We start from the raw sequence: 27,901 nt of genomic DNA, 5'->3' as shown, positions 1-27,901 counted from the left end.
TGTGATTCACATATATTTGAAATACATAACAAATCTCACTCGCTTTTCTCTCCATCTCATTCGCCTCTCTCCCTATTTTAGTGAATATGATAGCAAAACTACATATATCTAAGTGTATCTTTTTTAATATATGATAGAAAACTCTTAATTAGTAGTAAAATATATAATATTTTGAAAATATAAATATTAATAATACATATGATGATAAAATATGTCTAATTATGTAGTTTCAATATTTATTATTTTTCCAAAATTTCTTGTCAATTTAAATTAAGATAAACAAATCAAAATGAATAAAGTATCTGAAAACTTTATATAATATAATTGATTTACGGTATCGTTGCGTGTAAGGTCAAAAATAGTGGCTTAGGACAATTAAACGAATTCTTAACATGCCAACATTTCCAATGTATTTTACTAAATAAAAATGGTTGATTTCTGCTGAATAAACTAAAGTTAAAACACTAAAGTGTAAACACATATCAACCTCTTTCTTCTCGTAGACATTTCTACAAACAGTTGATGTGCATAACAGAGGCAGCAACTAAACTGTAGGGAGAGTAAAGATGGCAGCTTGTTCTAGTAAAGGAGGGTGCCCAAGTGACTATGTAGCCCTTTCAGCTGCTCTACTGTCCATGATCTTGTAAGTTCTCTGAAAAAGTCTTTGTTTTTTTTTTGTTCAATTGGTTTTTTTGCTGGTTGTGGAAATTGTGAAGTCAAATACTTGTGGTTTGTGTTTTCCTTGCTGTTTCTGATTGATAGGTATGCAATCTTGGACAAATTGAAAGACGCTATTTTTTTTTTCCTTTGATATTGTGAAAATTCTGCGGAATTCAAAGAAAATTGGACTTTGTTGGGAACGATTTCTTTTGTTTGTCAATATGGGTGATAAAAGATGGAAAAGATCAAACTTTGGAATATGAAGCAAGATTACCCTCCTTTTTGATTAATCAGTTTGATAAAGGGGTGAAGAAGGTGGACATATAAGGCTTTTTTGTGTTCACAAGATTTATTTACTTCTAACTAGGTCAATGAATTAGGGGTTGGAAGATTGTACGCCTCTAGAGCTTGCTTTGCTTTTATTTGTCTTGCTTTCACATGTCTTCTTCCCACTTTAATATGCCAATGTGGAAAGGAAGGGGAAGTCTAACCAGGACGTGCGTAGTGGCAGATCTAGAATTTTCATTAAGGGGGTTTGGAAAATATAAATTTAGTGCTTGAAATTTGAACTTGAAGTTCAAGGCCCTAAATTACCAGGCCAGCCTCTAGTCTTTGTTTGGGGGATTTAAAGTCTTTATATGTTCATAAAAAGTAAAAAAATTACCTTATATATACATTGTAATATTTTACCAAAGATGTTCGGGTGAATGCTCTCCCGTTCCCTAAATCTGCCTAAAACTCCAGTAGAACTTGCCAAAGCTGTCAAAGAGAGTTTAGTGTCCTGGGAATGTACAAAGCTAAAAAAATGGAAACCAAGTGCAGAAAAAACCAGAATTGAACCCCCGACCGATTCACAACCTTGGGGAAAACCTGAACCTCCTTGACCACCTAAGTTGCTCGGACTCTGGTGCGGGTGTCTGATAGGGGTGCGGATCTAGAGGTCGGATCCTTCATGATCTAATTTTTAAGATTCGGGGGTATGGATCCATGTATGGATACGGGTGCGGGGATTCACCTAAAGTAATTAAAATATCTAAAAATAGAGTTATAAAACCTAAATTATAAGTTATTATGTGGAGAAGTTGAGGAGAATCGTGGAAGGAGATTAAAGGTAAAGAGTGACATCGAAATTTCTACATAAAAGGTATTCCATTTTCTTCAATTTCACCTTAGCTTTTGTATTGGTTACAAAAATCATTAAAACTGTCCAGACTTTCCCCCTCGATTTTGGTCAAAGTACCCAAAATCGGTTGGCCAAATCGGACACGGATCCCACACCCATGTCGTGTCGACACGGGTGCGGCACCAAAAGTGAAGAGTCCGAGCAACTTAGTTGACCACTATGCTAAGCTTTTCAGTTGTGTTGAGGGGGTTCATGTTAGCATATATACTCATAAAAAACTAATATAATCTTACATATATAGTATATTTTTCCGACGAAGGGGGTTTGGATGAACCCCCTCCCGCCCCTTTAGATATGCCCCTGGACGTGGATAGGGGAAATCTTAACAGCTGCTGCAGCACAAGATGGGGCTTAGAATTTATCAACTTAGTGTTTTTGGATTTTCCCGATTTAATTCATCGTAACGTCCCCAATTTTTTGTTCATACGTTGTAATACTAGTTTCTGTTCTAGATTGAGATTTTGCTCTTCCCACTTAAAAACAACTTATTGAAAAATGATAGTATTTAATGGTGATATACCAAAAGATAATATACATAGTAATGCAAAATAAGTAAACAACAAATTAACAAAACTATGAGAGAAGAAAGTAATATGGACAAAAAGTAGAATACAACATTATGAAACGGGGTGCGTGAGGTTAGCTGTGGCTGGTGAAATCATCCCCTCGCCCTCCCCATTGACACCCCGAACATTTTTATCTTAACTTCCCCCCATTTGTAAGGATGGTGTTGCCTTAATTTTCTTCTCTTCTCCCCCTTACTTTATTGTGGAGTAGCAGAGGTTCAAAGACTGTCTGCATATCCAGGGAAATGGAGACAATAGAGAGTATGATGTAAGCAAGGGGGTGAGAAAAAAATAATAGGAATCTGCTCCATCTTTTTTTACGCTGTTAAGGGTGAGAGAAGAGGAGGTGGGTAGATTTGGAGTGTCTTACCTGGATTAAGTTCATTCCTTCAATTTCCCCCTTTGTGTTTTAGTGATTTTTTGCATGTCAAGATGTGTCATTGTGTTCTACTGTTAATTTTAAGTTGACATTTAATAAAAAACACGTTTGCCACAATAATGTGATGCTCACAGAATGTTTGTCGCGTTGTGTTTTATTTTATGAAGTAAAGCCACTTTAATTTTTCTTGTGCTGGAGCTTTTGATGATTCGTTTTCTCCATTATTGTTTAAAGTTTCATTGTTTTGTATATCCATTCAATGCTTTAGATTTTGTTTCCATGTAAGTTACCTAAGATGTTGGCATTAACCACTTCAGTTTCCTCTGCAGACTTCTCCTGAAAGCGACATTACCTTACATGATTCACAAGATTCCTAGGTCCAAAGGCAGTAGCTTTTGGCTAGTGGCAATTCAAGTTATTGCAAGCTTAAATCTGTTGTTGTCCATAGTGGTATCTACTTTTCATTTCCTTTATATGGTATTAATGCTTCAGAATCCGATTTAACATTTCAAAACACTAATGGGACTATACTTTAATTTCCATATAATATTCATTAGGGAGGGATGTAGTTAACAAGCGACGGGTTCAACCGAATCCAATAATTTTAATACAGAGTTTAGATGTGTGTGTGTGTATATATATATAAGTAAAGAGTCACCAATTTCAATAATACTACATTTTTAACCCAGAATTTTAAGTGCATCGGTGATAAAAACATAAAGATTCAACCCATCAAGTTTAATCCTAGATCCTCCTCTGATATTCATATGGCTTCTGCAGATGGCCCTCAATTTTCTAAAGTTCAGAAAGAGACATTGGTGGAGGTCATGCTATCTTTGGGCAGGTAATTTACTCTTCAATCCATGACCGAATATGATTTGGTTTTCAAATTTCTTGCCTTAATCTGGTGCTTGATTGTTTATTCTGCAATACATCTAACCCTCCTTGCTTTCCAGTCTGGATTGAAGGTCCACTCGGATTTGGTTTGCTGTTGAGCTGCCGTATTACACAGATATTCCAACTATATTATATATTTGTGAAGTAAGTTTGACTTTTTAAAGAAATTATTGACAACTGTTATTCTTTGTTTGATGAGATGATTATGTATCAATTGACCTCATCAATATTCAATTGAGTTATATGGTGCAGCCTCCTCAATCCAACTCTTTTCCCTGGAAGAAAATAAACAAATAGAAATAGCTGCATGTCTCCTGAGGAAAATAGGATAATGGACTATCACAAACGTAATTCTTCACAGAAATGAAAAGAGGATTGATTACCTGCAGATATTAAAGGTTGCTCAAAAATAGTACACCACCCCTGAGATAAAGTGATATCATATCTTTATGTTGGGATGGCCCTCCTAAAGATATGTGACAACTGAAATAAAAAGAAACAGAGCTCATCTACTATGTCTTATCTGTACCTTTTTTTCCTTTGCCTCCTTGTCTCTCTCTCTGGTTTACTTTTTTGTTGTTTGAAAAATTTGCGAAATAGCTTTAAAAGACTATGTCTTAGTGCTATTGTTGATTCATGTTACGTGGAAAAACTCTTTTCTGATAGTCTTATATTTCTTCGTTTTGTATGGTGCTTCAGGAGACGTCTGCCACCAATTAGATCCTATATTTTTCTTCTACTGATTCTCTTGCCATGGGTAGCTCTTGCTGCAGGTAAGATTCTTCAAGTTGAACTTTATAAAGAAGTCTTCTTTTAAGTTTCTTTTATTGAAATACTAATATATATATATTTTTAAAGATAATAAAATCATGTGGAAGTATCGCATTTTAGTACATGAGGAACTTAGGGAGCAGGTGGTGGAGGTTAGGAGTGAATGACAAGGTATTGACGGTCAAACTAGTCATCGGAGGGGTTACTTTGAACATTATTAGTGCTTACGCACCACAAGTGGGCTTGTAGGAGAAGATCAAGAAGCACTTCTGGGAGGATTTGGACAAGGTAGTGAGGGGAATACCACATTCCGAAATGCTATTCATTGGCAGAGATTTCAATGGTCACATCTGGTCAATCACTAGTGGTTTTGACAGCGTGGATGGAGGTTTTGGTTTTGGGCTTAGGAATGGAGGAGTGTCGCTTCTGGATTTTGCTAAAGTTTATGAGTTGGTGATAACAAATTCATGCTTTCCAATAAAGGAGGACCACTTGGTTACCTTTGGTAGTGCGGTGGCCAGAACTCAGATTGATTACTTACTCCATCGAAAGGGTGATAGGTGCAAATAACATGTGGGATAAGATAGCTAGTTGCGTTAGAAAAGCAATCAGAGAGGTGTTAGGGTTTTTGAGGGACTATTTTGTGGCCATCAAGGGGATTGGTGGTGAAATGGAGATGTACAAGGTAAAATGGAAGCAAAAAACGCTGCTATGCTAAGTTAGTGTTGAGAAAAGATGTGGTGGAGAGGCGGACAAACACGATAAGGTATAAGGTGATGAGAAAGGACACGAAGTAGCAGTCATGACGGCAAAAACGACAGATTTCAAACGCTTGTATGTTGATCTAGGGGACAAAGAAGAGGATAAGAAGTTGTACATGCTCTCCAAGGCGAGAGAGAGGAAGCTTGGGGACTTGGATCAAGTGAAGTGTATCAAAGACGAGGACAGTAAAGTACTAGTGGAAGAGGCACACATTAGACAAAGATGGCAAGCATTTTCATAAACTCTTGAACTAAGAAAGGGTCACAGACATCGTGTTGGGTGTTTGAGAGAACTCGGAGAGAGCGGGATTTTTATACCGTAGGTATTTTAAGGTTGAGGAGGTTAACAGTGCTATGCGTAAGATGAGTCAGGGTAGAGTGACTGGACCAGATGAAATTCCAGTAGAGTTCCGAAAGAGCACAGACAGGGTAGGTTTGGAGTGGTTGACTAGGTTGTTTAATGTCATTTTTAAGACGTCTAAAATGCCCGACAAATGGAGGTGGAGTACAATGATTCCGTTGTACATGAACAAGGGTAATATCCAGAACTTCAACAATTACATGGGTATTAAGTTGCTGAGTCACACCTTGAAAGTTTGGGAGAGGGTGTAGGTAAGGGTAAGGAACTCCATTTTTGAGAACCAGTTTGGATTCATGTCAGGGCGTTCAACTATTGAAACCATTCATCTTGTGAGACGACGGATGGAGAAATACAAGGAGAGGAAAAGGGATTTGCATATGTTGTTCATTGACCTTGAAATGGCCTGTTACAATCCCCGAGAGAAGTCCTTTAGTGATGTTTAGAGTCTAAAGGTATTCTAATGTCTTACATTAGAGCAATAAAGGACATGTATGATGGAGCTGAGACTCATGTTAGAACAATGGTAGGAGTGGCAAACTAATGGGTCTAGTCGAACATGAGTCAATCGAAAATGAGTTAAACAAAAATGGATAAAATAATCGACTTGACTCATATTTTAAATGGGTGAAAACGAGTTACCCAATGGATAATGTGTAAGTATGGATACCCATATTATAATAGGGATCATGTTAAAAGCTTCAAAAGATTCTTCACCCCCCACCCCCACCCCACTCCACAAAATATTAAAACTTCTAAAATTTATTTCTTTATCACCCCCATCCCTATCCCGTCCCCAACCTAATGCCTTCCCACCTCCACCCCCACCCTCACCCACCCCTACCACCACCCCCAATGCCTAAAAAATTAAATTTGTTTTTTTTTTAAAAATTAATTTACTTTTTACTATCGCTACCCCTACCCTCCACACCACCACCACCACCACCCTAGCCCCACCACTACCCCTCCCCCTTCCATTTCCAAAAAAATAATTTATTTTTTAGAAAATTTTAGATTTTTTTCCTTATCCCCCCGACCCCGACCACCTACACTTCAAAAAAAATATTAATAATGTCACTCTTTTTTATGAATGAGCCTTTTTTACCCATTTAACTACCCGCTTTTAAATGGGTAATATGAGTTTGACTCATTTTTTACCCATTTTATCCATTTAACTACCCGCTTTTAAATGGGTACTATGAGTTTGACTAATTTTTTACCCATTTTAAATTAGTTGGGTACCCAACCTATTTAAGATGGGTAATTTGAATGGGTACCATATAAATTACCCATTCTGCCACCCCTAAACAATAGGAGGAGACTCAGAGCACTTCCCAATCAAGATGGGGTTGCACCAAGGATCTGCGTTGAGCCTGTTTCTATTTGCCTTGGTGATGGATAAGTTGATGCAGCATATTCAGGGTGAGGTGCCTTGGTGTTTGTTATTTGTAGATGACATTATTTTGATTGAGGAGACTCGTGGCGGAGTTAACGATAGGTTGGAGGTGTTGAGACAAATTCTACAGTCTAAATGGTTCAAGTTGAGTAGGACCAAGTCAGAGTATTTGGAGTGTGAATTATGTGATGTGACGTAGGAGCCAGATGTGGAAGTGAGACTTGATACTCAAGTTATCCCTAAGAGAGATAGATGTAAGTATCTAGGGTCTTTGCTCCAAGGAAATGGGGAGATCAATGATGATGTCACACCATATTGGTGCGGCATGGATAGAGTGGAGGCTTGCATTCGGTGTCTTGTGTGATAAGAAGGTATCACTAAAACTTAAATGTAAGTTTTATAGAGTGGTGGTTAGACCAACTTTGTTGCATGGGGCGGAGTGTTGGCCAGTCAAGAACTCTGCAAGTGGCGGAAATGAGGATGTTGAGATGGATGTGTGGGCATATAGGAGCGATAGGATTAGGAATGAGGATATTCGAGACGAAGTGGGAGTGGCCTCCATGGTGGACAAGATGAGGGAAGGGAGACTGAGATGTTTTGGACCCGTGAAGAGGAGAGGTGCGGATGCCACAATAAGGAGGTGTGAGAGGTTGGATATAGGGGTTGAGGAGAGGCAAAGGTAGTTAAGAAGTATTGGGGATAGGTGATTAGCCAGGATATGACACATCTTCAGTGTATCGAGGACATGACCTTAGATAAGAAGGTATGAATGTTGCGAATAAGGGTAGAAGATTTGTAGGTAGTTTTCTCAAAAGATTTGTAGTTCGTTGAGAGTTGTCTTATTACTAACCTATTCATGTCTTTGGATGGGTGGGAGTATAGAGCTCCATGCGGGTCGTAGTATTAGCATAAGCATGTAGTCTTTAGCTTTTAGTAACTGATTTCATCTGTGGTTTACTGTGTTTAGGTGACCGCACCTTGCTGTTGCTGTTACGATTCCTTGCATATCTGTTAAGCACTGCTTTGTTATTAGCTAATTACTGCTTTGATTTGTTGGAACCGAGAGTGGGCCTGCGTACACTCTACCCTTGGTTGTTACTGTTTACGTAGTAGTTGCTTTCAATGGGTACATTCTTCTTGTTGTGGAAATATGACTTGTCTTTTGCCTACACTTTTGCAGTCGTACTACTTTATGCATTTTAATTTTGTGTTTTAGTATTTGGTTAGTTTATCTTTCAGTTGAGTCGTGCCAAAACTTTGTGCAAGTGTATGAACAAATATTTTTTACTTTTATTACCAAGTGAGAACTTGTTGATTTTAGCACAGTCAAATTGATGTTGATAATCGGCATTTAAAATTGCTGGAAAATTGCAAAAAGTTTGATTTTCAACAGTTATTTGATTAGTGTATTCTGCTCTTTTCATATTGTCTCTTTAGCACGTGAATTTTCTGTGTTACTTTTTTCATTTGTAGTAACATCCCTGCTATTAATATTATAAGCTTTATTTGCTAAAGTTGTTCATGTAAGAAAGGATTTTTTATATTAATACAGAGTTTGTCTGATGTAGTTATTCAAATAAAAAAGCCTCTAAATGACCGGTGCCACATGGGGACTCTGTGGATCATCCTTGTTATGGGCCTTCATGCATTATATGTTGTAGCTTTGATTGCTTTTGCTGGGGCTGTGCATCATGTGGAATTCAGATTTCATGAACTCAACGACCTTTGGAGAGGAATTCTTGTCTCTTCAGCTTCCATTGGTTTGTTTCTATCCATTTTCTTTGATTGGCTTCTTTTCTGGCATGCTTCTTTGTCTTCCTGCGTGTGCCCTGGTAGGAGAATGACATATTGAGGAATGAAGTCAGAAAGACGTAATTAGTCTTGATTAACCACTTTCCCAATATTGTCCAAGCATCTAAAGATATTCTTACACATACCGGAAGCACCAGCTGCTATGTGAAATATTCTGTCAAGGAAAATTCAATGAGGAAAGTAACTATCTTCGGTGTAATGTTAGTTAAAGTGGCCGACTTTTTCAGATCTAATAGTTGAATTTGACCATCATGACTGAGACACCAATTTAAAATACTTCTCATGCATTCCCCTCAAGTTGGATAATAAAAAACATGCATATTCAATTGCTTACAGATAAAATTCTATCTAAAATCTCAGAAATAAATTGTTATTAATTGCAGCTTGATATACAGGGTTCAGATAATCACAGATCACAAAGGCTTCTAGTATAGGATCTGTCTATAGAGTATAAACGGTGAGATATCTTATACCCCATTTAATACAAAGGCAAGTTCAGGAACCACTCGGTTAAACACACGACATTATGTAGTTGTGAATGCAAATCAAAGTTTTTGATGGAAATTCTTGGTGATGTAAATTGCGTTATAGCCCTGTAAACAAGACTCTTGGCTTGGTTCTGCAAAGCAGATTATTTATTGCTTTAGCAAGACTTTGTTTCCTCCGAGAGAAAATTATTACTCCCTTCACTGTCATTTAGCTTCCTGAGAATCAAAATAGTGTGATATTTGACCAAGTCTTTTTTGATATATTTTTCATTTTTATAGTAGTGTAATTTGGAATATCTGAATTTTAATCTTAAGAAATGAAAATTCTTTATCCAATTATCAATGAAAATTGATCAAATTGACCATAAGCAAAACTGTCACCAAATTGTACGGGGAACTGGGATGAATGAAGAAGTTTTTTTCCCTATGACTTGAGATCTTGCTCACATACATGTACATGCTCTTCGTTCTATGTGACCAGTTGCTTTTGACACACCCAAACGTCATGGCAAAACTTTTAAACTGTGTGTACCAGACATAGTTGAGGGAAGGTTTGGTGTGTGAAAGTTTCTTTCGTGAAGTTAGGGTGTGAAAGGGATCCTGTGACATGTTTGGGGGGAAAGTATGTATTATGCCTATCTTCAATCACAGGAAAGAATATCCTTTTTACGATCAAGCGTCATTAGCAGGATTAACTTCTAGAATCTCTGACATTTATGATAGTCGTCCAGACTACTAAAAATATTGATGTGCGCCTAGCGTTACTGTTGTAGCTAGCGCAAGTGTATACTCAATGTATAACAAAGGCATACATAGTGTGTAACAAGTGTAAAATAATTGTATAGTCAGTGTATACTGTATACACAATATCACAGATTATATCGTGATTAAACTGGCTAAATTTTGTAAAAAGTAAATATCAGGGTTATTTTTTAAATGGGCCACTTTGGACTGTTGTGTAGTGTAAATAGTCCTATATTATACTCCCTTTGTTTCAGTTTATGTTGCAACATTTTCTTTTTAGTCTAATCCAAAAAGAATGGAAGCTTTCTAAATTTGGAAACAATTTAACTTTAACTTCTCATTTTACTTTCAACGAGAAGATTTTATAGCCACACAAATGCTATATCATGTTTAAGACAACTAGTTTGACGAGTCCTTTTCTTTCTTATTGAAGGAGTTGAACGTGATGAGTTGAACGAACGTAGCTTTTGATAAGACATATGTCACGACCCAAAAATGAACGTGATGACACTCGTCTTATTCCACCAAGACAAGTCAGCCTAAAACTCAGATATTACAAGAAAAATGCGGAAATTTATAATCAACTTAAAAAAACCCCCAAAACCTGGTTGTCACGTGTACAAGCCTCTAAAATATTACAATTGAATCAAAAGAAAAATACAAGTCTCATATGATATTGTTTCTAGAATAGAACAAGATCATAAATAAGAGTAAGAAGGTCTGCTGCGATGACAAACAACTTCCTCACAAATCTCCAAGAAGCCTCGGAAAATAAGAGAATGGAAAGTATCACAAAAATCCAGGCTCGTAACCTACAAAAATTGTAGAAGCAAGGGGTGAGTACCAAACCACACGGTACTCAGCAAGTAAACTTCTAAACACAAGCTAAGGGAATAGAATACGGGTACTCCTTCCACTCCATCCGAACCTCCACAACTACAACCTACATAAAACCAGCCTAACCTAACAGGTCACAGTTTACATAGCACACAACTCAACAACAACACTCTAACAATTAGATATCCTCAACAACAAACTCAATATTCACCAATCACACCACAGAAAGGCACTCACAAGATCAGCAACACACAAGATCAAGTTCACCAATGATAAAGATGTGCAATGCAATGAAATGAAATGTCAAGTATAATGATACATGTTTGACCTAATGATACACACCCGCTGTCTCACAGTTCGGGATCCATGGGGACATATCTGTCCATGCATCTATTGCGGCATGCGACACGACCCTTGTAATAGTATCCGTCGTGGCACGCGACATGTCCCTCGATATATAGTATCTGTCGCGGCACGCGACACGTCCTTTGATATATAGTATCCGTCGCGGCGCATGACATGTCCCTCGAAATGGTACATCCTCTTTAATGTCTTATTCTTTCTCAATTCACCTAACACTTGTCACAACCATGTCTCAAAACAATGCAAATGACATGTTCACACAAATAATGAGGAGATGACCATTTTCATAACATTGCACAATTCACAACAACACAATCGTGATACAACATCAACAATGAATCAACAAGCCTTTCAAAATCATTCTCAACACACCAATAGTTAATCACATGACCTTTTATTACCCATTTTTCATTATTAGAATTATTCAATATGGACAAGTCAACCCATCACCAAGTCCCATTACTCCCCAACACATATCACAAGGAAGTACACGATTCTACACACTTAACAAGGGTTTAGAAATCCATTTGCCTCAATCAATCAAGAATTCACTCCGAGACTTGAGTCTTTTCCTTTCGTTGAACTTCCAACTCAAAGCAATCTATTCACATTAATGATCACAATAAGATTTCAAAACTAACAACATCCATATCACTATGTGTCTAACATAGACCAAAAATCATAGAGCACGAATCTATAATCAAGTTCTTAACTTTTGATGCCAATTGACATGCCAACTCTTTCAACTTTTTCTCCAATTTTCAAGCCTAGGGTTGAGTTCCAATTCCTTCAAATACCATAAATCTAATGGTATTCATATAATATAATACACATAATATTTAATTATTTATCTCAATATATCAAAACTTGAACTATAATGTGATAATATAAAAAAACAATCTGAATCCAGTCAAATTATACTAAAACGGTACTTAATCTTCAAACAAGGACCATGCAGTACCTTATTTCACCATTACCGTTTCTTCTCCATAACCAACTCATGATTACTCCCTTGTTTCTCATCATTACCTAATTCATTGCCTACTAATTTTGTCCCCCCACTTTAGAAAATTTTGCATCCTTAGTAGTTAATGGAAAACAAATTGAAACTCAGCAATTCTACCTTCTCTTACCCCGCCATCAATCGATATAATATATTTATATATAATCTCCTAACAATTAATGCATGTACCAAGAGATTAGAGTTAAGTTTAGCATATTACCTGAAGCACTTACGATTCGTTTTCGTACTTGGGTGTCTGTAGTAGGGTTTTGCTCTTTTGTGATGTAATTAATAAATAATATCAACTTTATTTAATTCTAATTTATTCTTATACATGTGCAAGGTGGTAAAAGTATTAAATAAATTATGGACTAGGCCATTACCCACCTATTAAAAGTAGTTATTTAAAATTTGCTCACTTATTAATTTACTATAGCTAAATGGATAGTTCAAAATTCTCAAGCCAACTTCACCGACTAATCAGGAATAGCTCGGGGCAACTATCGGGAGGGATAAAACGGTAATTTCCAAGAATGACCTTTCGGGTCATGACATTATCCACCACTAAAAATCATGTTCGTCCTCGAACATAAAGAAGAAGAAAGAAGGAAAACCGACATTACCAAAAGTCAGAGGTATTATTTCTAGAGTCAATGTTTATCTTTCCAAGTGAGCACATCTTTAAGACCATTCCATCAAGAGCAACTATTAAGAACTGAACTTTTGAATCAAATTTTGGAAGATCTATAAATCAAGAGTGATTATCAAGTCACAAACTAACTCATGAACTCAATCTAAACTCAACCCCATTGGACCTTAACACAACCATCATGATAAATCTTTTCTTACATAACCAAGATAACCTTCTGAATTAATACTGACTACAACCAGAAGTGAGCTTGAATCAATCACCGGACACTCATAATGCACAAACCATCACAGATCTTATCAAGATTTCCTTTTCACAACACAATCTTTTCACGAGCTTAAGTTATAAAAATATGATCTTAGACATCCTGTACTCATCAAGGGAGAATTCAACTTATCTCACCCAAAGAAGAACAAGATCAAGTAACCACCCAACAAGCGGTACACCCAAGTATACAAAACCTCTAACAATACTTATCGAAAATGCTAGATCAGTAGCTATGATTGTAGACAACCCTTAAGAACAACAAAACTAGACCCAATGATCCCCACATTCAACCACACATAGCTGGAGCATGATCTGAACGACTAGATGAATACTAAAACTGTCGGACAATTGTAAATACCCATGGTAGCTCTTCTATAAATTCTTACAAGTAAGGTGGTACATATAGAACCACTGGAATACTTCATTTTCTCCAAGACAACACCAAATATGTCATATCTAAAATAATTAAGTCTGCCCATGCATCCTATCCTACCAAGAGGACAATCGCAGGATCGGTACACCCGATCCACCACTAGGGATTCACCTATAGATGTGGAAACACGAGTAGCATAAGCAATGAATCATACTCCAAATAATATCCAGTACGAAGAAGGTGGTCACATAAGAATATACGAAAGCAAGGTCGAATAACACAAGATACTCCTTCCATAGTGCCCATAAAAATAAAATTCCATTCATCTGACTCCATCTCTCGATTTTTTTGCCGCCCACAATCATCCACTCTGATCCCCATTACAATATTACAAATACTCGATTCATCAAACCCCACATACTTCTCACAATACTCCATTGAAGCTAACACTCTTAATACCAACAAACATCATAACTACACCAACCATTTACCTTACTCTCAAATTGCCACTAGTATCAAAGTCTTCTTATCAAATACATGTTCAAACTATGGCTACTTCTCTTTCTATTTAAGCATTTCATGACAAATACGAGTCCCCCACAAGGAGGATAACACTAATTTCAAATTTGATAGTACCTTTCCATCAAGATAAAACTATTAAATCACACCCAAAGTCAACTCCACACAACTTCCACATACCATGCTTTAACTACCATTTCAAACCATCACATACCGCATGCCAACACTCAGAGAAATCTTTGGTCACCCCAATTATTATATATCCTATGTGCAAGTTCAAAATCATCAAAAGAATTCAGCACCAACTTTCAAAATAGAAATTGAGGAGAGTAACTTTTAAAATTGTAGTAACTAAAGTAAAGGATGAGTGTTGAAAATTTCTTTAAGTTACTACAGTAATCTTCTTGTTAGCCTAATAATTAAGTTGCTTAGGTTTAGGATAATTTGAATTTTAGATTTTTATTAGGTTGTTTTAGTTTGTTGAGATATTTTAGGTTTTGAATTATGTAGATCTTTTGTTGTAAGTTGTCTATATAAAGCCCTCCTATGCTTAAGAAAAATAAAAAATTGAGAGACATTTTCAACCCTTTTTTGTTGCCCGTCTTTTAAAAAAAAAACCTCCAGTCAGTTTCTTCACAGTACCCTCATTGCTAACCGCTGTAGTATGGTAAATGGGTTTACCATACTTGATAGTAAGGTCCATAAGAAGATGCAAAGAAAGATCATGATACTCTGGATGATGTCAAGTTGGGTGCAAAGACTACTCAACGTTCTACCCTTATGCACACCTGATCCTATCTATAAAAAAATATTAAGGTTTGCCTTCACCCTGAAGTGAACACCCCAAAAGTGCCCGGGATAGCACAACTTCTGGAGCATGGTACTTCTGATTTTTGAAGCATTTGTATAAAATCTGGAGATAATTTGTTGCAATCCTCCAACCTCTTAGATCATGGTACTGTATGTTGCTACTTATATCCTATGTTGCTCAGACTCTCGAAAATGTTGCCATACTCTTGTTAGATCCTCCAAAAAATGCACTACTTTTGGAAGACCTGGCACTCATTCATCGGCATTTTGAAGAGTCCGAGCAACATAGCTTATATCATAGTATTACTGAGGAACTGAGATGTCCGGTGGTGTTGGTCCTCCCAGCCCTTCCACCGTGTGATGGTGCAAGTTAGTAAATTTCATGGGGTGAAAGGACTCTGATTGGCCTCATGTATCCTCTTTTATCATGATAGATACAATCACTTGGATCTAAGTAAGAAAAAAATAGAAAATAATATTCAGGTATTAACGCTATGAAGTTGTGGTTTTCTTTTTAAATGTATGAAGGCATATAAAGCTCTGTTATATTACAAGTTGTTTTTTATCTTTGATATTCATTGGTTTGTTACATCATACTTTATTCAAATACATATGTTATGGCTTTCATCTATGTCTGTTTCAACATTCACTGTTAGTTACTTGTAGTTCAAAGCTAAATTAAAAATGATATTTCTTCTTAGACATTTCCCAAGAATATTTTGTGTTGATACAACTGGCTGTTTTCTCTCTATCAAGGAATATGGGTGGCTGCTTATGTTATGAATGAGGTTCGCGAGGATATATCATGGCTAGAAATTGCCTCTAGATTTTTGCTATTGGTTATGGTACAATTTCCTGATCTTGTGCTACTTTGTTGATATGTGAGTATCAGAATATTTTTGTTGACTGCTTACAGTTTCTCTTTTTATTCAACAGACAAGTGCCCTTGTACTGGCATTCTTCTCTTTCTCAATTTCTCAACCTCTTGTCTCACTTATGAGCTTGAGGAAGAAGAATCAGAAAGAATACAAGACAATGAGTCAGGCATTAGGTATACCTGATAGTGGGATCCTATTACAGAGGGAATCGACAATCATTTTAGATCCCAATGAACCTTTGGAAAAGCTCCTGCTGAACCGAAGGTTCCGTCAGTCCTTCATGGAATTTGCAGACAGGTTTTATTCTTCTCCTTTTGCGAAAATTTATCATTGTATCTTCATGTTGTGTGCGTGGATCAGTGGCAGCTTATCATATTGAAGAGAGAAGATGGTCCTGTCTTTTCTCCTTGATTTTAACATAATTGAATATTAAAGGAAATAAAATGTATGTGACATTCTTTGAAACAAAGAAATCACAGACAAAATCAGACCATCTTTTCTAGAGATAAATTCTGACAGATAGGTAATCAACCCTGTGACTTCTGATATTGAATGCACAGTAATGGAATGACCTTTTTTTCTTTTACTTTGTTCACATTGTAGTTGTCTGGCTGGAGAGAGTGTGCATTTCTACGATGAAGTGCAACATTTTGATAAAATTCCTATTCAGGATTCAGTTAGGAGAATTTACATGGCACGCCACATAATAGAGAAGTATATAGCTGCAGGTAAGGTCAATTCTTATATGAAGCAAATTTTGATGGTCATATTAAATCTCCCCTTCAATGATTCTTTAAACCAAGTTTTATTGGTAACTTGATGGATTATACACTTTGATTTTTCTACTTTATCCTCTGGTTCTACCTCTGGAAAGTATGCTCGTGCTTAAATTTTGATGCTTCTCTGACCTGCATTTGCTCATTAAACACCTGTAGGAGCACCAATGGAGGTGAACATTTCTCACCGAATCCGGCAGGAAATTTTGAGTACTAATGATCTCTCCCACACTGATCTCTTCAAAAATGCTCTAGGTGAACTGATGCAGCTTATGAAACTGGTTGGTCTTTTACGTTCTAAACCATTACTTGCTTGATCACAATGGTATTTTGCATTGCTTAATTATCCTCTTTCTATCGTTCATTCCCTGTCTCACTCTCATCATCTCTTGTACTATTGTTGAATCGTTCTTCTTGTGGACATACAAAGAACTTAGCAAGAGATTACTGGTCGTCAATGTACTTCATGAAGCTGGAAGAGGATATCCGCATGAGAGCAGTTGATCCGGAGATGGAACATGCTAGTGGTTGGAATTTTTCCCCAAAATTGAGTTCTGTCCATTGCAGTGATGACCCTTTCCAGCATGAACATAGCCCCAGAAATTCTGGATGTCATAATCATGATTCAGAATTGCGATGACAAAACATGTGAGTGGGATCATGACTTTCCAACGTGATGGAGTTGCATATATTTGGCCGTGAACAGGAAAGAAGGGAACCTAAACGAGACATGATATTCATCTTCACATGATGGGCACCAGCTACCTGATTCTCCTGTTCATAAACGATACGAGCCTTCAAGACCAAGTTTTGCTGTGTGATGTTGCTGCTCATGCTTTTCAGACCTGAAGGAGCAATGCCAAGATCATGGCATGTGAAAGAACAGGGCAGACTGAAAGTGGGCTTCTAGTTTTCAAATTTGTGGGTGGCAATTTATGCTGGCAGGTAGATTCAACAAATGTATAAAGACATATAGTTGTGGTACTTAGCATACTTTTGTATCTAAGTGGAACTTCCAAGCCCCAAGGTGCATCTTACTAGACTTGTTATATAAATCAACATGTGAATAAACTTTGATATCCATTGTTGTCTGAAGTTGTGAAAGTTACAAGTGGGGTCCATGATGAACTTCTGTTTGTTGGATAATTATATTTTTTGTACAAATAAAGTAAAGATAATTCTTGTGTTTATATATACTAATAATAATAATAATAATCTCTAGGCACATGTGTTATGTGGAGTGAAAAGTTAGCATGCTAATTTTTCAAAGGGAAAAGAGTTAAATATACCCTCTAAATTACTTTAAATGGGTCAATAGTACCTTATGTTATGTTTTTTGGCTTAAAAATGTCTTCGCCGTCACATTTTTGGCGCAAAAACGTCTTTCAATTAGTAAAATAGCTAAAAAATACCATTTTATTGATGTCGCTCCAAAATAAGAAAAAAGATAGTTCAATTTTTCCGTTGAACTATTCGAAATATGAGGTTTTGCCCTCCATTTAAAATTAGGAATAAGTGTTCTTAATTGTAAAGACTTGAGCAAAAGCATATATAACATTATAACTTATGAGATTAATTTGATTATTTTAAATTAGAATTTTTATACAATGTCAATTTTATGTTTTATAAAGTAAATGTCTACATTAATTTTCACCTAAATATTTATGCTATTGTTTTCATCCAAAACTCTTTTACCCGCGATCCTCGACTATAACTTGGATGACTTAAAGTTATGATAAATAATATAACATATTAAGGTATGATTGAATTTGATTTCTTTTAAATATCATTCTTAGAGTTAGCAAAATACATTCACTATTACTAATGTACGTAGAAAAAATAAATTTTAAATAGTTATGTAAGAAAAAGTACGTAACATTATATTTAGAAAAATAAAAAGAATTATACCTAATGTAGTCTAAGGAACTGAAAGAAGAAGAAAGAACGTTATTTTATTTGTTAAAACAGAAAGGGTTTATACTACTTATTTTTTATTATATAGAAGAGCCATGATTAAGACGATCAATGGCAATTTTGTAATTTTAAACATTATTTATGGGCAAAGTTATAAATTTATAATTGTATAAATAATGGTCAAAATAATTTTCTAGAAGAATCCAATTTTCCTTTTCAAGAGTCACAAAAAGTTTTGTTTCATGTGTGACCTCACAAATTCATTTTATTTTATTTTTAAAAATCAATTTGTATTTGTTTGATTATAATAATAATGAAAAATATTTATACTTTTATACTCTTGACAATTCAAATTGTTGATCTATGTTTATTACTATTACCGTATATTCAGTATAATTCTACAATTTTTCATGTATGTAATTTCCTTTTTAATTATATATAATGTTTTTTAAACATAAGTATCCATATAGTTCTATTTAACTTATTTATCTCCAAAATAATATTTATTTTATCTTAAAAGATTGTGACTAAAATAAGAAAACAAAAACATCACAATTCTAAAGAGATGAAAAAAGAAGATAGTGTTGATAATGTAAGAACTAAAAAAATGACAAAATAATGACTGCATAATTGTAGTTTAAAAAAACACATAACCAATTATCTATTATATAGAAGAGCTAATATTAAGACGATCAATGTCAATTTTGTAATTTTAAACATTATTTATGGGAAGAGTTATATAAATTTATAATGGGAAAAGGGTCAAAATTACCCCTCAACTTTATTTTATTGGTTGACTTTACCCTTATCGTTAAAAGTAAATTATTTTTACCCCTGCCGTCAATAAACTTAACAAATATACCCCTCATTGGATGAAAACCCCCAAATCAATTGAAATTACCCGGAACCAAAACCCAACCCACTAAACTAAACAAAACCCATAACAAATTAACCCATTTCCAATCTTATTCATCTCAGTGTGCTTGGCTAAGTACCCTAAGAACACTCACAATCTTTATCATAGCTAACACATAAATCCTACGTTGTCTAACAAAATCAATCGAAAAGACATGATATTTATCATTCAACCAGCAAACAATTCGTAGATAATGTACGCAAATTGGCTATTTGTGCACTTACCACACGTGGACCCCTCCTCCCCCACCCGCCACCAAGAACATTCGTCATCCAACCCAACAAGACGCATTGTCTTTGTTCTTTTCTTTTTTTTCTTTTGGTATTGGTGTACAGAAGAGCGTAGAAAGTTCCCAAAAGGATTTTCTAACTGAGAAAAAAGAATTAGACTCCATAGAGATCGATGTTTTACGTGAGTTCTTGGAAAGAACTGGAATACTTTTTATTTTTAAAAAGTCACTCTGTTTTGGGAAGAATTGGAATACATATATCAAATGACTGACAACTCTTGGATGTTGGACATTACATCTTACAATTGCTAATGAGCTGTTGTCTCAGGCTTTGTGTGCATATAAAATGTCTGAGTTATGGATTTGTGTTTCTTTTGTTTTGACAAATTTATTTCTTTATATTGGGACTTGAAATTTCCACATATATTTGACACAAAAGAATCAATCTTAGAAAAGAAAAAAAACGCTTTTCTATTAGTGTACTAATTATGAACAACTTCTACAATAGATATATATATAAGTTGCCATCCAGGTGTACGCTGAGAAGAAGGGGAAAGAACACTGAGATGAAGAAGATTGGAAATTGGTAATTTGTTATGGGTTTTGTTTAGTTTAGTGGGTTGGGTTATGGTTCGGGTTAAAAAAGAAATTGGATAATTTCAATTAAAATCGGGTAATTTCAATTGATTTGGAGGTTTCCATCCAAGGAGGGGTATATTTGTTAAATTTATTGACAGCAGAGTAAAAATAACTTGCTTTTAATAAGGATAAAGTCAACCAATAAAACAAAGTTAAAGGGTAATTTTGACCCTTTTCCCCATTTATAATTGTATAATTAATGGTCAAAATAATTTTCTCGAAGAATCCAATTTTCCTTTTCAAGAGTCACAAAAAGTTTTGTTTCATGTGTGGCCCCACAAATTCATTTTATTTTATTTTTAATAATCAATTTGTATTTGTTTGATTATAATAATAATGTGAAAAATATTTATACATTTATACTCTTGACAATTCAAATCGTTCATCTATGTTTATTACTACTACAACATAGTCAATATAATCCTACAATCTTCCATATATGTAATTTCCTTTTTAATTATATATAATGTTTTTTAAACATAAGTATTCATATAGTTTTATTTAACTTATTTTATCTCCAAAATAATATTTATTTTATCTTTAAAAATTGTGACTTAAATAAGAAAATAAAAATATCACAATTCTAAAGAGATAAAAAAAGAAAGAAAGATAGTGTTGATAATGTAAGAATTAAAAAAAAGATAAAATAATGACAACATAATTGTAGTTTAAGAAAACACATAACCAATTAACGGGATTAATTTTGAAATAGTATAAATATATGAGATCAAAAATTAATTTGACATAGAATTATATATCATATACTTAGGAAACTTCCACAATAGATAAACTACGAATTGACCTTCTTATAATAGTGAGTTGCACTTTTTAATCTTGATTTCTACTTTTTACAATCTTGAATTATGATAAATTAGTGTCATTCGTCGAGAGTAAGGAGCATATTAAATATTAGATTATGAATGCTTTACAACTTAAAAATAAATGTTTTCCCAATTGATATCAATACTTGAATTTCAAAATTAAGTTACTTTATTACCTTATTTATATTAAAATTTTGGTTATTATCGACAGAATATTGATAAAAAAAAAATACTATAAAAATAATCGTGAAAAAGCTTTAGTATTTTCATTTTAAATTTTGTTAAAAGGTAAAATAGTTACAAAAACTTAAATTTTATAAATATAAAATTGATCTAAAGTTTGTACTCACTCCATTTCGATTTATGTAATGTTTATTTGACTTGACATGAAGTTTTTTTTATAAAAAAAAACACTTTTAAAACTTGTGGTCTAAAACAAACCATAGATGTCCATATGACTATAAATCATCTTACTAAGAATAAAATGAATATTTTAAAGTCAAAATGTTATTAAATATATTAATGCATCATTCTTTTGAAATTGACTACAAAGAAAAATATGTCACATAAATTAAAGTAAAAATTACATAAATTTTCATAGTGTTAAGAGCTAATTACATTATATCCCTACTTTTTTTCAAATTACAAAAAATTCTTAGAATTAAAAAATTTCGGATACATCAGCTGACATGTGGATACATCGATCGTGATACATTACTATTTAGGAAACTTGCAGACGCATAGCTCACGGATGAATCCGAGAGGGAATATGGATGTATTCGAGAGGAGAGAGATGTATCCAACAGAGGATAGGGATGAACTCAAGAGGGGATAAAGATGTATTCGAGAGAGGATAGTGATGTATTTGACAGAGGTTAGAGATGTATCTGAGATGAGATTTTTGTAATTTTTTTAAATGCTAGGAAATTTTAGATATTATAATAAAATAAGATGTGAATTTAGGTAAAAAATAAATAAATTAAAATTGAAAAGATAATTAATTATATTGGGCCCATGAAAGGGACTTCAATTATCTAGTTACTCCCTCCGTTTCACAAAGAATAACCTGGTTTGACTTGGCACAAAGTTTAAGTAAATAAAGAAGACTTTTGAATCTTGTGGTCCTAAATTAAAGTTATGTCAAATGTATAAAATTGTCCTTTAATCTTGTTACCTTAAATATGCCACGTGGAAAGCTGAAATTAAAATGTTACCAAAAAAAGAAAGAGGTCATTCTTTTTGAAACAGACTAAAAAGGAAAGGAGGTCATTCTTTTTTAAACGGAGGGAGTATTATTATTTTTACTATATAGAAGAGCGAAGTGAGGGATGACCAATGGCAAGGTTGTAAATATTCTCATTTTCAAGGGTAATATAAAGTTGCTATAATAATGATGACCATGTGTACTTCCTTCAATGAAAAGAATAAAAAAATATCATACGAAGTCTGTCACAATCCAGATCGTCATGATTGACACCCACACAAACCCTCCGATGGGAGAACCATTACTACAACCCAAACTAGACAACTTAATAAAAAACTATGCATTTAAAGCTACGAAAGCAGGTTTAAATAAAAATAAAAATGGAGTCCCCATAAACTCCAAAGGTTTAAATAAACTAGCCAAATTAATGCAGAAGAACAACCCCTAGAACCTGAAAGTCATTGTACCAAAACTCTACTAACAAAAAGTCTGAGAACGAGGGGTATAACCCTGAAACTAAACAACACCTTAAACAAATAGTCTGAGTTCGAAAAGAATGGACTTAAACAAGAGAGACCCCTGGTAGCCTGAAAGAACTGGTTCACCCTTGAATCCGGTCACGCTCAATAGTCATCTAGCTGAGGTTTATCAATAGTCGCCTGAAAATGCCCTATACTCAACAAAGAAAGAGCAAGTGCAGTATCAGTACACAACCACAGTGTACTAGTAGGATTACACGGCTATCCCATTAAGTGTAACATACATTAGTCGATACAACAATATAATCACATGCATATATCAAACATATACAATATCATCAACATATACGAATAATGAACAACTTCACGAATTATCACATATCACAGTTATATCAATTTAGAGCAACATACCGTTTTCCAACATCCATAATCATTTGATATGAACGAACTCATCACAAGTAGATACACAACACAATTCAATGGTACTCTCATGGAACGCAAACCCAATCTGTTAGCATACCGGTTTGTGGTACCCGATCCAAGTTAGCGTGCCGGAATGTGGCAGCCGATCCCATATTTATGCCGAAACGTGGCAACCGATCCCATATTTATGCTAGAACGTGGCAACCGATCCCAGTTTGTTATGCCCAAACATGACAACCGATCCATTCAACACACCACAATCACAATCACAAGTATATCATCAAGATCATACAATTAAGTCATGATTTAATGGCAATCATCATTCATCCATCTCATTTACAACAAGTGTGATCAATAATGCAACATTCATATACATACATGTATCATAATGAAGCAAGAACAAACATACATCACACAATCATAGAATCACAACCATCACCTACCTCGAATCCAAGCTTGAATCCCCTAAGGCACTTGAATCTTCCCTTTCCGGATTCTTCCCGCTTGTTCGTGGTCTAAAAACATACAATTAACGCAAGGATTAATAAACGAGGCCTAATTACTCGGATTATAATCAACATTATCAACCCTAGGCAAACCCTTGATCCCCATACCCATATTAGGGTTTCTTCCACCACAAATCACAGATCAACCCCCCCTCCCCCCATCGATAATTACCCAAGAAATTACGTTATATGGATCGAAAAACAGATTCGGGGAGTTAAAACCTTACTTTTAGCATCAAGAATGATGAAAAACGGTCAAGAGCTCGTCTGGGGTCATTCCTTAGCTCTCAAAGTCAAAAATTGCAGAATAAAGACGTTTTGGGGTTTATTTATGACCTTAAGTCGCGTCTGGTCCGCCACAGTGGCACCCACCCCGCTATAGCGGCCCCGCTCCGGCGTCAGCAATCCTCGCCAAAACAGTTTGCACAGAATAGTGAGCAAAAATAATAATTTCAAGATCCCGTTTCATAACACACATTCAACCAACGACACTCAGAAACTACCCGTTCATGCTATGATCAGTTTTGGGAATCCTACTCACCCGAAATCAATTATGTAAAGTCGTACGGGTTCCTTAACGTCTTAGCTATCTAGTTATGTGATCAAAATCATAATTAGATCTCTCATTTGTTACCAGATTTCCCTAGACCTCACTGACTCCAATTTCGTCCAAATCTGGACTAGGCTAGGAAATCCAAAGTTACTACTCAAAGGATTTCTGGCCCTAATTCTTTCCCCATTGGCTTTTCCCTAATGACGAAATTAGGTCATTACAATAGATACCAATTTACCCATTACTCGTCCCCGAGTGACAAACTAGGAGAAAAGGTCTAAAGCAAGAATAAAGTAGTATTTGAATCGTCGAATAATTGGGGATATTTGTCCCACATACTCTTTCTGTCGACTCTGGGCTACTAGAAGTTTAGATTGGATACTTCTCACCTTACCCTGAACATCTTTCACCAAATTAACTCTCTAAGGTTTCACATCTTCAACCTCAAACCAACCAATTGAACACCTACACATCCTCTCATACAATGCCTCAATGGAGTCATCTCAATACTCGAGTGATAAATATTGTTGTATGTAAACTTAACTATAACAAAGCAATTCCCAACAACCACCAAGTTGATCGTACACACATCTACAACACATTATCAATGACCTTGACACAATCATCCGGACGAATCCTTTAGCATTTAAGCATGATAAAATTCTAAGTTAATACTCGCTACAAATAGAAGTGAACATGAATCAACCAACACACACTCATAATACACAAACAACCATAGTTCTTAGCAATATCTCCATCCCACAATATAAATCTCATGAGCTTTAGAAATAAACCTAAAAATAAATTGGATACTCATCGAGGGATATGTCTAAGCATACAACCCCGCCAACAACACTATTGAAATGGTAAATTTAGTAATTGTAGATTACCTCTTACAAGCAGTAGAATTGGACCCAATGATCCCCACATTCAACCATACATAATCGATACATGACCTCGACGACTAGAGAAAAATTAAGATTGCCGGATAACCACAAATATACATGGTAGCTCTTATATAAATTCTCATAAGCAAGGTGGTACATGTAGACCCACTAAATCTTTAACAACTCCAAGACAACACCAATTATGTCATTCAAAATAACCAAATCTTCCCAATCTTCCCACTTAACCAAGAGAACATCGCAGGATTTGGTACCCATAATCCACCACTAGGGATCCACCTACAAAAGTGAAAACACACGAGAGCATAGCTAGTGAATCATACTCACAATACTAACAACCATCATAAACACTCTAACCATTTACCTTATTATAAACCAACACTTTTTAAATGAAAACCTTTCTTAGATACTTAACAATCAATAGTAGTAAACTTACGACTCAACCCAAGTGTAAGTCTTTTCAAATGTTCAATACCGGATACATTTGATCATTTTTCACCTTGCTAATTCATACCTTGACAAAATATATTAGCACGAGTGTAGACTTACAATGAACAATCTGAATTATAATTCCCACTATATAACACAATCCCTTTTTCTATCAACATTAGCTTGTACCTTGAAGAATTTTATGAATTCATGGATCTCCGCTTATCATTGATCGCATCTCTATCGATCTTACCATATATTTTGCTAAAATTTCAATCATACTCATTGCTAGAATCAAAAACAAAACCAAGCACTTGTCATCACACTCAAGCTAATGTACGCACACTCATTTCTCAAGTCTTATTCGATAGTTTTTTACCAACCTAATGGATATGTGACACTATTACCATAGCCAGAACAAAATGAATGAAATCACGCGTCTCTGAACCCAATTATTTAGCCCTCTGAAGATACCTCTTTAGCCTTAAGAATCCAATAAAATATTCTTGCTCTCGCCTTTCTCTAAAGGTTGTACTACATTCTACTATAGTTTCCTTCGTTATAACTCTAGCTCTTTAACATTCTATTCGAGTGGTGTCCTACTATCTCTTATAATTTTCCATACAACCACGTCACTCACCCAATATTAGAAAACTACAACCTTAGATACTCGCAAGTCGTAATTACTATACAAAAATTCGCTTCACCAACACTTTTATTATATAGTTGCATCCCGTCACAATCGACCACGAACTTTTATTACCATTATGCTCCGTTAGCCCTACCTATAACTACAAAGTCAACCTTTTCATCAACACGACACCTTAAACTTAGGTATACTAATCAAATTCAAAGGACTAACCCAATTGCTATACACACTTTCTTACTAAAATCTTCAAATTCCTTCACCCAAATATACTCAATGGGATTTTATTTATCCATAAGCTTGTCATTTCGGTATTAATCCACTCCATTATGGCTCAAGATAAAATCACCAGTCCTCATACTACCCTCCATCTTCTTAACAACAAGACAGGAGCACCCCAATGGGGAGCACTAGGATGGATGAAACATTATCAAGAAGCTTTTGGATTTGAGCCTTAAGCTCTCTTAATTCTGTTGGAGTCATACGATATGGAGGGATGGAAAATGGGGCGAGTGCCAGTTTCCAAATCAATGCAGAAATCTATATCTCTATCCAGAGGCATACCAGGCAAATCCGTAGGAAACACTTCATTAAACTCAGACACCACAAGAACAGACTCAATAGAGGGAGACTCAACCTCAACATCCCAAACATGAGCCAAATAAGCCAAACAACCCTGCCCTACAAGTTTCCTAGCCCGAATGGAGGATATGATCTTATCTAGCTTAGGCTTAGCTTGTACACCCATTCCCACTCTAATCTTTCCCTTCCGGAGATCTCTAGAGTTACCAACTTAATATTACAAGTAAGCCCGGTATAATAGGGGGACAACCAAGTCATGCCTAAGATTATATCAAGTCAGTCATATCCAGCATAACCAAATCAACCCAAATATGAAAATCCATAACCACAAAGGACAACACGATACACATGGGTGACTATGACTGATTCTTCAACTGGGGTGGAAACATGGATGGGGGGCATCAAGTATATCACAAACTATATCAAATCCCAAGGCAATTGAAATGACATATACGAATAAGTAAAACCCGAATCAAACAAAACATTAGCCATCTGGGCACAAACAAGAATAGCACTTGTGACCACTGCATCATACCCTCAAACTTGGTCTTACCCGAAAAAACATAAAATTGAGTCATGTCATCTTGACGGGCAACCTCATTGCCTGGCTGCACTACTCCTCCACCTGCATTACCATATCCTCAGCCTTCATGACCTCGCTGATTTCCTCTTCATATACCAGGTTCTCCATAATTTTAACACACCTTATAACTTATATTCGATTGTTGAACACTGAATTAGATCGCGGGGGTTAGTTCGGGTATGATCCGGGACCCATAATTGTGACTAGGGGAAAACGAGGGAGACAAGGCTGATATTCTGTCTTGCCCTGTCCCGCTTTTGCGGGAGAAATCCCACACTGGCGGTCTCGCGCTGGCAAGATTATCCCGCCCCAGCGGCTCCGACGAAAACAGATCCCTTACCAATAATTTTTGGGGTTCCTCTCTTTTCTATATTTCCTCTCGATTTCCCGGCTATAACTAGGCATTAAAGAAAATCCATTTAGCTAGAACAATCAATGTCTACCCCCCCGGTCAACCCAACGAAGTACGCAATTTAAAATCCTTTTACATCGTTTCAACACTACCCCCACATATCCCTAGGATACACTCAGACTCTCACACGGTTATTAGTTGGTCACAACATACGTCCAGATTTCTCGCTT

General features: G+C 35.5%; 3 protein-coding genes across 3 annotated transcripts in view; 1 reads left to right on the top strand and 2 right to left on the bottom strand.

The window, feature by feature from the left end:
* The window catches only part of LOC125815441 (uncharacterized), a 426,658-nt gene that overhangs the window by 88,634 nt on the left and 310,123 nt on the right, over positions 1 to 27,901 (bottom strand). The window lies entirely within an intron of this gene.
* LOC125815227 (glyceraldehyde-3-phosphate dehydrogenase, cytosolic) overlaps positions 1 to 27,901 on the bottom strand; it is a 613,914-nt gene that overhangs the window by 495,742 nt on the left and 90,271 nt on the right. The window lies entirely within an intron of this gene.
* Positions 414 to 17,594, top strand: LOC125815085 (regulator of G-protein signaling 1). The gene is made up of 11 exons (XM_049494482.1): positions 414 to 643; positions 3,118 to 3,238; positions 3,569 to 3,632; positions 3,745 to 3,829; positions 4,385 to 4,458; positions 8,540 to 8,731; positions 15,593 to 15,681; positions 15,773 to 16,011; positions 16,318 to 16,442; positions 16,650 to 16,771; positions 16,921 to 17,594. The coding sequence occupies exons 1-11, from the start codon at positions 567 to 569 to the stop codon at positions 17,128 to 17,130; spliced, it is 1,398 nt and encodes a 465-aa protein (XP_049350439.1). The 5' UTR covers positions 414 to 566; the 3' UTR covers positions 17,131 to 17,594.

Source organism: Solanum verrucosum, unplaced genomic scaffold (assembly GCF_900185275.1).
Source record: "Solanum verrucosum unplaced genomic scaffold, falcon-dt-bn FXZP01000085.1, whole genome shotgun sequence".
In the NCBI taxonomy this organism is placed as follows: domain Eukaryota; kingdom Viridiplantae; phylum Streptophyta; class Magnoliopsida; order Solanales; family Solanaceae; genus Solanum; species Solanum verrucosum.
The sequence above is the reverse complement of the archived record's forward strand: the minus strand, read 5'-3'. Positions and strand labels throughout refer to the sequence as shown.